The sequence below is a fragment of the Oenanthe melanoleuca genome, chromosome Z (genome assembly GCF_029582105.1).
Source record: "Oenanthe melanoleuca isolate GR-GAL-2019-014 chromosome Z, OMel1.0, whole genome shotgun sequence".
NCBI classification, from domain to species: Eukaryota; Metazoa; Chordata; class Aves; order Passeriformes; family Muscicapidae; genus Oenanthe; species Oenanthe melanoleuca.
Genome location: NC_079362.1, coordinates 46,288,114 through 46,300,782, shown reverse-complemented (window position 1 = coordinate 46,300,782; position 12,669 = coordinate 46,288,114). Strand labels below are relative to the sequence as shown.

General features: G+C 36.2%; 1 protein-coding gene across 10 annotated transcripts in view; it reads right to left on the bottom strand.

The window, feature by feature from the left end:
* Positions 1–2,444: 2,444 nt before the first annotated feature.
* MPDZ (multiple PDZ domain crumbs cell polarity complex component) overlaps positions 2,445–12,669 on the bottom strand; it is an 88,761-nt gene continuing 78,536 nt past the window's right edge. For all 10 annotated transcript variants that reach the window (XM_056513839.1, XM_056513840.1, XM_056513845.1 and 7 more), the window contains 9 exons: positions 12,373–12,520; positions 9,490–9,576; positions 8,092–8,188; positions 7,427–7,470; positions 6,231–6,353; positions 5,358–5,462; positions 5,128–5,240; positions 4,027–4,150; positions 2,445–3,271 (listed from right to left, as the gene is read on the bottom strand). In XM_056513839.1, coding sequence (XP_056369814.1) covers positions 3,125–3,271; positions 4,027–4,150; positions 5,128–5,240; positions 5,358–5,462; positions 6,231–6,353; positions 7,427–7,470; positions 8,092–8,188; positions 9,490–9,576; positions 12,373–12,520 — 988 coding nt within the window. In that variant the 3' untranslated portion in view covers positions 2,445–3,124. The remainder of the gene's footprint in view (positions 3,272–4,026; positions 4,151–5,127; positions 5,241–5,357; positions 5,463–6,230; positions 6,354–7,426; positions 7,471–8,091; positions 8,189–9,489; positions 9,577–12,372; positions 12,521–12,669) is intronic.

Here is a 12,669-nt window from a genome sequence, read left to right as displayed (position 1 = left end):
ACAACAAAGTTTACACTTTTTTCTTCATCTAGGCCTACAGAATATACAGCTTCTTTTTATTTTTTTCTTATAAAAAGGAGATCGAATAGAGTGAAGGAAAGGGGATCAGCAATAGCTAGTAAATTCCAACCCTTCACCCAGCTGAGAATTAACAATACTACTGGTACCATAAAGCTAACCCAGAAATAAAATCTATCAGAGGAATGACCAGATAAGCAGCCATGCCAACAATACCTTTTTACTTTCAAGAAAAGAATTATGTGCATTCCTATGAATCAGCTGTCCTTCGTCCAGACCCATGCTTTCAAAAAGTGACAGTCCCTTTCATTAATATCACTCTACAATTAAAGACCTTTTTATTAATACCACTCTGATTACCCCTCAGCAATAAATGGCTGAGAGTTAAGCAAAGTTAAAAGTAAAGGTTGGATGTCTGACCAGACAATGGGATGGAGCCTTCAAGATGCCAGACTCTTCCAAACCTGTAAGACAATAATATGGAAAAAATGTAACCAAAATCATAAAACTTGGTAGAACTGGGACTGCACCTAGAATCTTACAGGACTAACCTCTGTGACTGGAAAGTTGTGTTGAATACAAAATGAGAAAGAAAACAAAACATCCTAAGCCTGAAAAGTCTATTACATGATCCAGTGCATGTCAGCCACTAAGCAGTGGTCATGCAACAGTTTCCTGGCATGGGGCTTGGGGGAGAGCCTGTTCTCTGAGTCCCAAGCTCCATGGCCCACTATTTCTGTCCCTCATGGCACATCTCATGCCATAAGGAATGCTTTTTAAACAATGATTAATGCTGCCTATTACAAAAAAAAAAAATTTTACAAGTGAAGATAAAATCTGAAAAAAAAATAAAAATCAATTTTTAGAAGATGCTTTAAGGTTCACATCAAGAGTAATGCCTTTTTTAAACTATTAAATTGCTTTGAATTAATCTTTTGCAACAGAATGAATAATGCAAGGATGCCATTATAAAGCAACCAGTAACACACACAGAACTTTATTTCATCATAACAGTTTGGAATTTATTAATTTAAATCCCCCATTGTGACACAAGAGCAGTAGCAAAATAGCTGTACACTACTTCTGTTACAAATATAGGTACTATTTAAAGTGACTTTACATACTCTAATGTAGGCATTTCTCACTATATGCAAGCAATGAGTACAAAAGCAATTCAATAACAGCAGCATCCAGTAATGGTACCATCTAGTTCATTGCATCTTAGCTTACCACAGTGTAACTTCTAGAACAGTTAAAAAAACAAAGCGAGTGGGTTTTTTTTGTTAATTCACTTACAGATAGCTATCAATTTGTTAATACTATTTGACAGACACTCCTAATACTGCTTTTGTGACCCACTAAAATGAATGCTAGTCTTTTGTATTATCCCCTAATAATGGCCTGACCATTGCCTGCATTTTCAGTTCATATTTCTTTGAAGTGATAGTTGAGATAGTGGCCTTCTTGATAAAATTTCATTTTTGCTAATTAACACTGCTGCTAAATAACATACTATCTTTCTTCTCTCAAAAGACTCAGCTAATTTTTTTCTGCAGGAAAATAAATAATGGGAAAAGCATGCTTTATCTGCCAGATTCCTAAGAGCAATGCAGGCAAAGGCAGGCAGGTTACAATCAGCTGAGAGTTTCATTGAGTGCAGCTTTTAGATAAAGTTTTAGTGATGAGAAAGTGATGCATTTATTGACCATGCTGCTGATCAAAGAACAGCTCCACTTGCATTGTAGTTACTAGACACTTTTATCTGTGTCTCTAAAGTTAATATCCCCAAAATAACAGTTGTAGCTGTCCAAGCTGTCAAATAAGCTCTTCTGCTTATTACTGATGCAAACCTTCACTGCTGTCTTACTACTCACCTCCAGTGTCAGGCATTTTCAGGTCTTTACCCATCCTCAACCCATTACTCCTGGCTGTATGCCTCCTCAGTCAAGGAGGACTCTACCTCTACTGATAATGGCAGCAACCCTATAAATGTCAACTCCTTTCACACTGGCAATATCCAGATATCTGCTGGCAGCTAAGCAGAGCTGCTCTGAGGTTTGTTCATGGCTCTGATGCAAGCAGCTTGCAGAAATGTCTGCACCGACCCTGTATGGAGTCTTGCACGTTGGAAGAGGACAACCTTTGCTTACAGACACTTCGTATTAGGAAAGTTGTTTTCACCCATATAGACTATAAATATTCCTATTTTAAAAGTCTAGTTCTTCTAATACTGCAGTTGCTGGGCATTCTCAATCACCACGAATACTTTCCACTAGTAATGGATTTTTCAGCCCTGAGCACAAGTCCCACAAAACCCACAAACAAAACAAACAAACAAAACCCAAAACCAGCATCACTACCACCAACACCACCCCCGGCCACCAAAATAATGAAACACTCAAACCTAACCTAAGTGAAACACAGTGTTCTTTTTTTTTTTTTTTTTTTAAGATACACCATGACACTAGTAAATTTAAAAGCACAAAAAGACAATCAAAATAATCCAGCCATGTCACCAACCTAACTCCTTCTACTTGAGCATTGTGAAATAATATGGTCATTGAACAGTTTGGGTTGAAAGGAATCATAAAAATCATCTAATTCCAAAGAACCATCTAGTCTGTTAACCATCTGCCTCCAGATTACAGACTTTTCCCCTTATCTCCCAAATCTCTGTTTGAGTAATATTTTTTCTTCAATAACCTTATTCCTGTTTTTTGATGACTACTACCCATGCAACTCCCTTGCTGACTTGGTGAATTTGTAATTTTTCCAACATTATTCAAATATCCAAAGTCTCTTACCAAAACATTTCCATTTTCTTGTGCAGTTATTCATGAAAACTTTCCTTTTTTCATAGTGACTCGCTAATAGGAAAAATATCCGTGTGTTTCCATAGTTAACATAACTTCATCCCAGTGGTTTGTCAGAAAGAGAAGCACTTCTAATGTATACAAAAATATGGTTAAATGTTACTTTTTTCAGTGTTGTAACACAGTCCTGTGAAGCTGAAAGAGCAAGAAGACTACATAAACATTTCCATTCTCCTTACTATGTGGAAAGTAGACAATATTGTATTATTGACCATAACAGTCTGGCAGTCAGCTCATGACAATACAGTCAAAGTGACTGTTCCTTTTGTCCTTTTCAGAATAGCAACTGCTTCCTCATGGGTCACCCCTTCTAAACTCTGCCCATTCACAGCAATGATTTGATCCCCCCTCTTGAGGCGTCCATCTTCTGCTGCTGCACCCTGGAACGATAAAACAAGTCACTGTGGACTCATGCATTTCTTTTTCTTCCTGACACGCAGTCCTGAAATGTAAACCTCTTGCAATATTTTTGATTTTCAGGGATAAACATAGAGTCAATTGTTGTGAAGACTGCTAATCCTGCAGTACACCCTGCCTGGTCTAAGTTCCACATTTAGAAATTGTATTTACATGATTGTTTGGTTCCCTTAACCCTGTTTTTCCAGCTAGTATAAGATTTAAACCCTATAATTATAGAAGTATCATTTTTCAAGACCTGGAGAACCTTTCACGAAGTGGTGTAAAAGACAACTTTGATTTATCATAAAAAAATAGCATTCATGATTCCAATTTTCTCTGACTCTACTGCTTCCAAGAACCATCCAAATTACCAAATCCAGGTCAGCATCTGAACTTCTCTGAAGGCCCAGTCTGATTTCAATAAAACATTCCCCTCGACCACCTGAAGTAAACGAACTCTAAATATAAGGCAAGGGACCTTTTCTTCTAAGTGCTTACACAATTCCAGTCTCGAGACATGGACAAGATTCTGCTAATAAGCATGTATATTTGGAAATTCTCAATCTTTTGAAGATTACAGCCTTCAATATTGCAAGCACATTTTGATTAGCCTTTGCACTAAAAAGAAAAGCTGTGAGAAACTGTAACATTCTTTTGACTGCAAAGCCAGGACATGATTTAGAACAATAACTGCAGTGAACTAATAAATGGATTGATTGAATAAATTTCCACCTACCTTTGCAAACACTGTCTTCACATAAATGGGTAAGTCTCCATGGGGACTGCCATAGCCACCCACAATACTAAAGCCAAGGCCATCAGGTCCTCTGTCCAGAGTAATGGTCTTGTACTGAGGAGGTCTAAGAAAAGGGAAAGAGTATTTTGTCTGAAGTTTGGATTTAACATATAGGAAAAAAAAAAACATTACTCCTAACAAACCTTTACAACTACAAATACTGTTGTTATAAAGAACTGGCTATTTCACTTCATGTAAAACACTGTAAACTACCTAATGCCTGTATTATTATATAAAAGTAGGTATTTCAAATACACAGCTCAGGGCATAGTTATGGCTGCTACGTGAAGTAGCGAGGCATTGCCAGTATCTCCGGATTCCATAACATCTACTTTAAAAATCCTTTAATGTCTAAAATTAGCTTAAATAGCTTATGCTATTAAGGTTTAATTGCTTCTCTCCTAATAGATGACTGTATATTTGTATGTAGGTGTATATTATACACCTACATACAATTTATAGGTGTATTTCCCCACATATACTTTGATAGTAAGAAATTTTGGAATTCTACTTTTCAAAGTAGGTATGTGTGGCTAAAGAATCCTTCTTTTCTTTCCCCACTCCTAAAAGAAAAATGCCTCAGATTTATGACAGTGTTTTGACAGAAAACTTGTTTACATGATGCACCTTGCAGGATATCAGAAGCAGTATACCTTGTATACCAGAAACATCTGTTACTCCTGATTGCCCAGCACTAGAGACCACACTATGGAAACAGTGAAAAGAGAATTTCTGGGTGTATCAATTAATACCAGCTAAACAATCTCAGTGAGGCAATAAAGGCTGTGGAAGAAATCAGATCACATCACAACTCTGCAGCAGAGAGTAAAGAAAAAAAATATGCAGCACAGCAAATTGCATCATGAAAAACGCAGAAGAGGACCTATGGACCACAGGTGCCCTGTATATCAAATATGTTAATCGTCACTAAGCCAAAAACGTCATTCATTATTTGCTAGAATTTGGAAATAGGTGGAATTTGAAATAGGTGGAATATCATCTAAAGAGGGTACAGAGGCTGTACATTCTATAGTTACTGACCCTAAATCATCCTGAAAAATGCCAGTTGAAGTTAGTCCTGCAAATGAAAGACTGGACGTAGGTGGATCCTGCTGCTGACCAGTTATGACACTCACTTCTCCTCCAGCTACAACCTAGGAACAGAGGTTGGAAATCAGTGATATAAGAATGCTGACACTAAAATAGTTCAATGTAGCAGCTGGCAAAGCAGTATTCAGAAAATATTCAAAATGTCACTGAGGATTTTTTACCTGCAGCTCAATAGTGCCTGAAGCATTTTTTAAGATATTAACAGCTTGGGAATGAGTCATGCCCTCGGTAGATGTTCCACAGATGCTAACAATCCTGTCCCCAACCTACAGAAGAAAATGTAGAAAATTGAACTCAGTTACATGGATTTATTTGTCACTTTCAGAAATAGCAGAGCTACAAAATGATCCAGTATGAAGGCAGGTAATTCAACATCAGAATTAGCACATTACACCAGTTTAGTATAATGAGTGTAAAAAGTACTTATGTTTTACAGAACTGATCCTAAAACTCTAAAAATACATATGTTAAAAAAAGAGGTATTTTGCTTGTCAGCTGAAGACAGACAGACTGAAGTAGCAAATTATCAGAGATTCTGTTTGACTTCATCTTGAAATAACATTTTCCAAGAAACCTGAGTCAAATTCAACCACCTTTGATGCAGATTGGATACAGCATGCATTTAAGTACAGTTTCAGATAAAATCTCCCACTTTAACTCAGAGTCTAAAATGTACTCTCTTTATCCTAAGCACAGGAAACATGAAAGATAAAACAGACTGTACACCTACATTGCAGTGGCACTCATTTACAGAACGCATCCTTCTGACCACTTTCTATGCTTTTAATTTTCACAAGCTGACTAAGATCCAAGACTGCTTTAGGATCTCCTTTTAGTTAGCACATGTGCCAGCAACTACACTTTCCCATACCAGAAACCAGAGTTCCTTTTCCATCAATCCAAACAGCAAGAATTCTTTTCACAGCCAGAAACACTTACGACTGTATCACTGAACTGCTGGTTTACTACCTGTCTAGAGTAATTACAATGCATTACCCATACAATCTTTACAGTCCTCTTAACAATTAACTTACTCTTAATTTCTGAGTCTGAGCTGCAACTCCATTTGGGTGCATCATGGCAATAAATATAGGAACATCTCCAAGAGCACTTCCTACACCTCCAGCAATGCTCACTCCGAGTGAATCTGTAGGGCTCTGTTATAGCAATTAAAAAAACGATTAGATTTTTCTGGAAAGAAACACACAGAGAATTGCAGGCTAACCTCAAAAGATCGCTAAACCCCCTATTGTATGAAAATTAGAATTCCTGCATCAAGCCAGGTTTTAAGCTTATATGCTTTTCAAAACTTCAAAAAAGCAGAGAGACCAGAATGGATGTTTTTTCTTCTCAGTGGTAGGTGAAAATTTGCTGACCTAGTTGTGTTTTATCTTAACCAAATTAAATAATGACAGAGTTCAGCACGTGACTCTTAATGTCAGCACAGGAAAACCTGTGAGCAAGGAAAAATGTGAGCCAGGAAAACCAATGAGATGGGATTGCTGTCTTCAGTACTGTCTATATGAATATCCTACTATGAATATCCTGAAGACTAGAATTAATCTTTATGCTCCCCCTAGTGCCCAAATGTTGAAGATCAAAAACAGCTGTTTACACTGCACCACACTCAAAATATTCACTGTAAAAACTGCCATTGCAAACTGGTATTTGCAGATTCTACTGTAAAAAGAGAATGGATGAATACAATCCATGTAATCAAGTGAACTAGATGCCAAGCAAAGAAAAATAAATATAAATATTTTGGAAAATAAGATGTAGTTTGTGACTAAGCTCACATGCATAATGAAGGTGACTGAATTTCGCACTTCAAAACCTGGCAGCTGTCATGCAAACCCTACTCATTAAAATTATGCGTGAAGAAAAATATCTAATACCAAAAATCAGCCTTCCAACTTTGATAAAATTCCCATGACTTTACCAAAACACACTCTGCTTTTAACTTAATATGGTAACAATATTAGGTCCCAGTATCTCTTCCTTCTTTTGCTTTCAACACAACTCATAAAACATAATAGCATGTCACTCTACTTCACATAAAAATATAGGAAGTGGAGATCGTACAGTCCTGAACTTAAAAGACAGACAAATTACTTTCCTGTTCCTTTCCTAAAACAATGAATAGGCCTGGACTTGTTTCATTCTGTAAAGACCTATTGACAACATCTATAAAACCTATTCCTAATATATGCTACTGCATGCTACAACTTACCTTTTTTATTTCAACTGTTCTTAGTCCCTGTATTTCAGAAGCTGCTGTCAAATGAATCAAAATAAATTTTAAAAAAAGTTAGACTAGCATTCCTAGAAAACTTTTTCCATAAAGTTATCCAAATCACTGTGATGGTTCTAACTTTTTGCTTGTTTGTTATATGTGTTTCAATCTGATTTTGACAGTGGTCAACATTGCAGTAATTTGAAATACTTCTATTTCCGATTATTGTAATAAGTACTTCTAGAATTTAAACAACTTTTAGAATAAGACTGTTATGCATGCTCAAATATGACAGAAAAAACCCCATTATTTTCTAGCAATACTTTGGTAAGAAATAACTTTGTTAAGCATGAGACAGCTATTCTACATGTATCTGGATTTTTATGAATGAGACATACAATGTAATTAGATTAAATACAAAATTATGGCTCAACTTAGATTGTCAGTATCTTAGCTGCTGACATAAGAAGTTGCTAGCTTCTTTCATAAAAAGCTATTACAAGATATACATGATGTACTGAGCAGTAACTGCTTGTACAGCATTTTACTAAGGAATCACTTTGAGGCCTACATCCCATAGCTACAATATTTTAACAGAAAGATCTGAGCTACCAGTTCACATGTATAAAATACTGAAAGCACCGAAAAACTCTCCAACTTACTGGTATTCTTCTTTAGGCCACTTTCAAAGACCTCAGGTGCACCGGGCCCAGCAACTGGGAAACTGAACGATGAGAGACTGCCGCTTCCCTCACTGACCTACACACAATGTAAGACTGGGATTAGAGAGGAGCTTCACTGACCCAGCTACTAAAAATAAAACTGTAACTTGCTATATTCAGTTTATTTTCTGCAGTATTTTATTTTTTCTATGACCAGTTAAAACTGAGTCAGAGAACTCCACAAACTTTTTGGTCACTGTAGATGGTGCTTTTTTGAGGCATCATTAGACTAACAGAGATTGTATTTCTACAACCCCATGCAGAGCTTTGAAGTGCTTCTTCTGATGGCCCAACAAGGCCCTGTTATCTGCACCTCTATCACCTTATAGAGATCTTCTAATTCAAGTGAGCCACAAGTACCACAGTAAGGACAGAATAGAAAAGACAGATCTTAGTTCATCCTCATGTGGGCTCTCAAATGTTCACCTACTGCATCAGCTACAACTGAGATTAGGCTCTCCACTCAACTTGATCTGCACAACTTCCACAAAGATTTTCACTATACTTAAGGGGCAAGTAAAGGAACAACATGGTTCCTAGAGAGAATAGTTCACTGTCTGTGACACACTCTTCAAAACATTCAACACTCTGAACTTCATCTTAGAATAAGACCATGTTTCATGTTGGTCTGCATTACTAATTCTGAAGAGAGCTTAAATTGTCAGTCTTGTCTTGTCTTAATCTGCTTGCTTGAATTTTAATTATGTCTTAAAACTATCTATGATTAATACTTGGTAATTTTCATCCCCAGTTCATAAGGAAAGGAAGTTCTTAAGGTAATTTGTGAACTTTTAGTACTGCAGTTCCTACTGGAAAGAATCACAGTGCAAACTGCTATGCTATGGAAGATGCTTTCAAATGCAGAAATTGATGTGAGGTTGTAACAATCCACCATCAGAGCAACAATAAAATAAATAAGAGAAGTCTGATGGAAAGAGCACAGGTTTCTTTCTTCTGGCAGGCAAGATTACAGTAAGAACATTCAAGGAACGGAGATTCCCTAGGCTTACTGAAGCAATACTCCACTGCCTGCCAACTAATCTGTAAGCAACTAAGAGGTTTAAAGTTGACTCTAACTTCTTTGGTACTGATGAGAATTGTAGTTCTCTAGGCTTCCAGGCTGAAGCCTGGAGCAAAGTAATTTCTGGATTATATTTTTGGCTGGATCCTATCTGTAACAGATATTTGCTAAGCTGAAGATATAAAATGGCTACTGAAAAGCTGTAAAATTTTTCCTTCTTGAATCTGGTATGTGAAAAATAATTGCCATCACAAAACCAATCTTTTTTTTGCTTTTATTATTTAACATTATTTCTCGTAAACTAACCAGTTACATACCTGGCTGCTTTGGGATGTTCTTCTCTCAGAGTGAAAAGGTCCAGCTTTTATTCTTCCAACCTCTAGTCTTACTGTACCTAAGGAACACTAAAGAAACAGTGACTTGTAACATATCTCTTCTGTCTACAAGACTAAAATCCACAAGATTTAAGTGGCTTTCTAGAAGGTAGAAGAAGAAAAAAAAAAAACAACAAAAAACAACAGAGGGAAGAATGATGGACTAGAAATCCTAAAATGAGCACTCTGCAGAGAGAGTTCATGGCAGATCAGTGACACACACAAAATACACCATGGTACTCAATACTGAGCAGGATACTTTTTTTATACAGGACTAATCAGTATTACAATGCAGACATGAAAATCACACAAGAGGACTTATTCTATTATATGGCACTTAATGAAGAATAGCTTCTGACCTGCAATGTCACATGTCACAATGAACACATTGTCACTCATCTCTCTCAAACTTTGGAAATGATCTTTTACTCTGGACAGACACCAATATAACTATGAAATTTTCAGCAGAAAATTTCCTAAACGTCTATAGTTTAAGTGAACTTTCTGCATCTGACTCCCAGCAATAAGCTGGGTGATACGGACTGACTGCACATTGGAAAGTCCTTTCACTACCCTAAAGATTTCAACTACACTGAGTATTCACATGAACACATAAAATGCATGTCTCAGAAGAAAATTCACCCTGCAATTAAATATTTAAAAATCAAAACATTATTAAAAAAAAAAACCCAGAGAAATTATTATCACAAGGCTAAGAAAATTAGACTTTGAACATGTATAAAGAGAAGACATCAATCTGCAATGTATTAATGCAGAAATTTCTGTTTTGTAGCTATTTTGATTTTTTTTCTTTCACCATTGTCAGGGTAAACTTCTGCCTTCAAAGAATTTAATAATAAATGAGGTTGCCTTTATTTATCAAGTTTTATTATCCTAAGAGAGATTCATGCATTTGTCAGAAAAATTCACAGTAATAGGCCAATATATCAAAACCAACCAGACATATCCATTCAAACAAGGTTTCAATACCTCATATCCTGTTGCTATTCTCTTAGGGGTGACACTAAAAAAGATTTATTACTAAATCAATTTTTATTTCATAAATAATGTTGACTTCTCAATGTCCTGGAAAAGATTTGATCAAAGTCCAGGCAAAACCATTCCTCTTTGCTTGTATGAATTTAGTTGTATTAAACCATATGGACAACTCTTATTCAAAGTGGAAAATTGAGGAAATATGTACCTAAAATTACCACATCCTCACAACTACACAAACCCACAAAGGAAATTTTAAAATTATGTGTGAAAACAGGAGGTAATACTTTCCAATGGAACTTGTGAATAAATCAATTCCCATTAGTTTTATTACACCTTTCTCTCTCTTCCTAAATTCTTCCATTTGATAGATCCATTAAGTCTAGTGAGAGGGAAAACTGATAGTCTTTTCACATACTTTAGGGGATACTTCAAAAGAAACACTGCAAGAACAGGCAGACTTCTCAGACTGATGACACATTCAATTAGTCTCATTCTACTAAAATACACTGGAATTTTCCAAAGATTATAAAATAATTTTCTAGAAAAACACATTTTATGCAGTTCAAGACAATTCACTTCTAGATCCTACTCTCATGAATGAATTTTGAATGGATACCTGAACAGGAAACAGTGACTGCCTACCTGTCCCATGTTTTATTCCACTTATACTACATGAACAAAACAATTATTAACAATAATCTGTCTAAGGTATTTTAAAAGTCCATTTCTCAGGCTATGACAAATAACTACAAGTACTACTGAGCAATGATGAAGTACTTAAAACCGGAATATATGAGTGGTAAGTGGAAACGAAGCATCTTCAATTAGATACTCCAAAATGCTTGTCCAAATGAAAGAAACTTCCCACATGGAAAGGCATTTTTATCCAGAGAAGAGGTATAGCATACAAAGAAGAAATCCTGTGTTCTTAAAAATTTAAAAACTATCATGTAAGAAGGGAAAAGTACTATAACCAAAGAAGAGTATACTAACAAGTTCACTGTTACAACACAGATCCTGTTCTGGCCTCATTCTGATTTGGAAATAGGGGAAGGATATCAGAACAAAAAATTTATCAAGAATAGGTTGAAGAACTTCAGGTACTTACTTCAGTAAACTCTAATAAAGCAGTTTCTTACACCAAATGCTTATCATTGAAAAATGCATTGTAGTAGTTAATTAATATAAGGTGGTAAACACACACATATTATAAAAAAATTAACATCTTCTAGTAGACCAGGTTACTCAGAGCCCCATCCAACCTGGCCTTCCAGGGATGGGGCATCCACACCTTCTCTGGGCATCCTATTCCAGTGACTCACCATCCTCACATTAAAGAATTTCTGCCTAACAACTAATACAAACTTACTCTTTTGGTTTAAAACCATTCCCTTTTGTCCTATCACTACAGGCCCTTGCAAACAAACTATGAAAGTAATCACTTGGTCCAACTGCTCTGCTGAATTCTCCATCATTCAAAGTCAGTTCTGTGTATCATTCTGAAAATGTGAGACAGTTAAGCAAGTATCAGTTTGTTCAACAAAATACAGTGTTTTCAGTTGCTCTAGGTAATAGTATTCTATAAAGGTCTTCTATAAGCCCTATGTTCATAAACATGTAACTTTCTGCATCATCACTACTCCTAATTTTATCAGGCAAAGTATAAAAATCTGAATGCTCTAGATTTCAGGAAGCTTAAATCTGGATTCTCAACTCATCTCATTGACATCCCAGTAACAGTCTGATGTCAGTGTGAATAAAGTCAAAGCTTTCAAAGAATTTGGATCTCAATTTTTCACTCTAATCCATCTTCACTTTTCCCAATACCTTTAGCAAAGCTGCAACAGCCTCCTGGTTAGCGTTTCGGACGTCTTCTCCATTCACTGTTAATATCTGGTCTCCTTGCATCAATCTCCCATCTGTATCTGCTATTCCTCCTTTTACGATGTCTGATACAAACACACCTGTGTCATTTCTGCAAATACACACATGAATTTTACCTCACAGTACTGCTTGACAGTCATGTTTACGGCTTGCTACTGGGAACACATTGTCTCATTTTTCTGTTGAGTAACGCTGGCTTGGCTCTCTAGGGAAGGCTGGTTAGCTTAAGCACAAAAATCA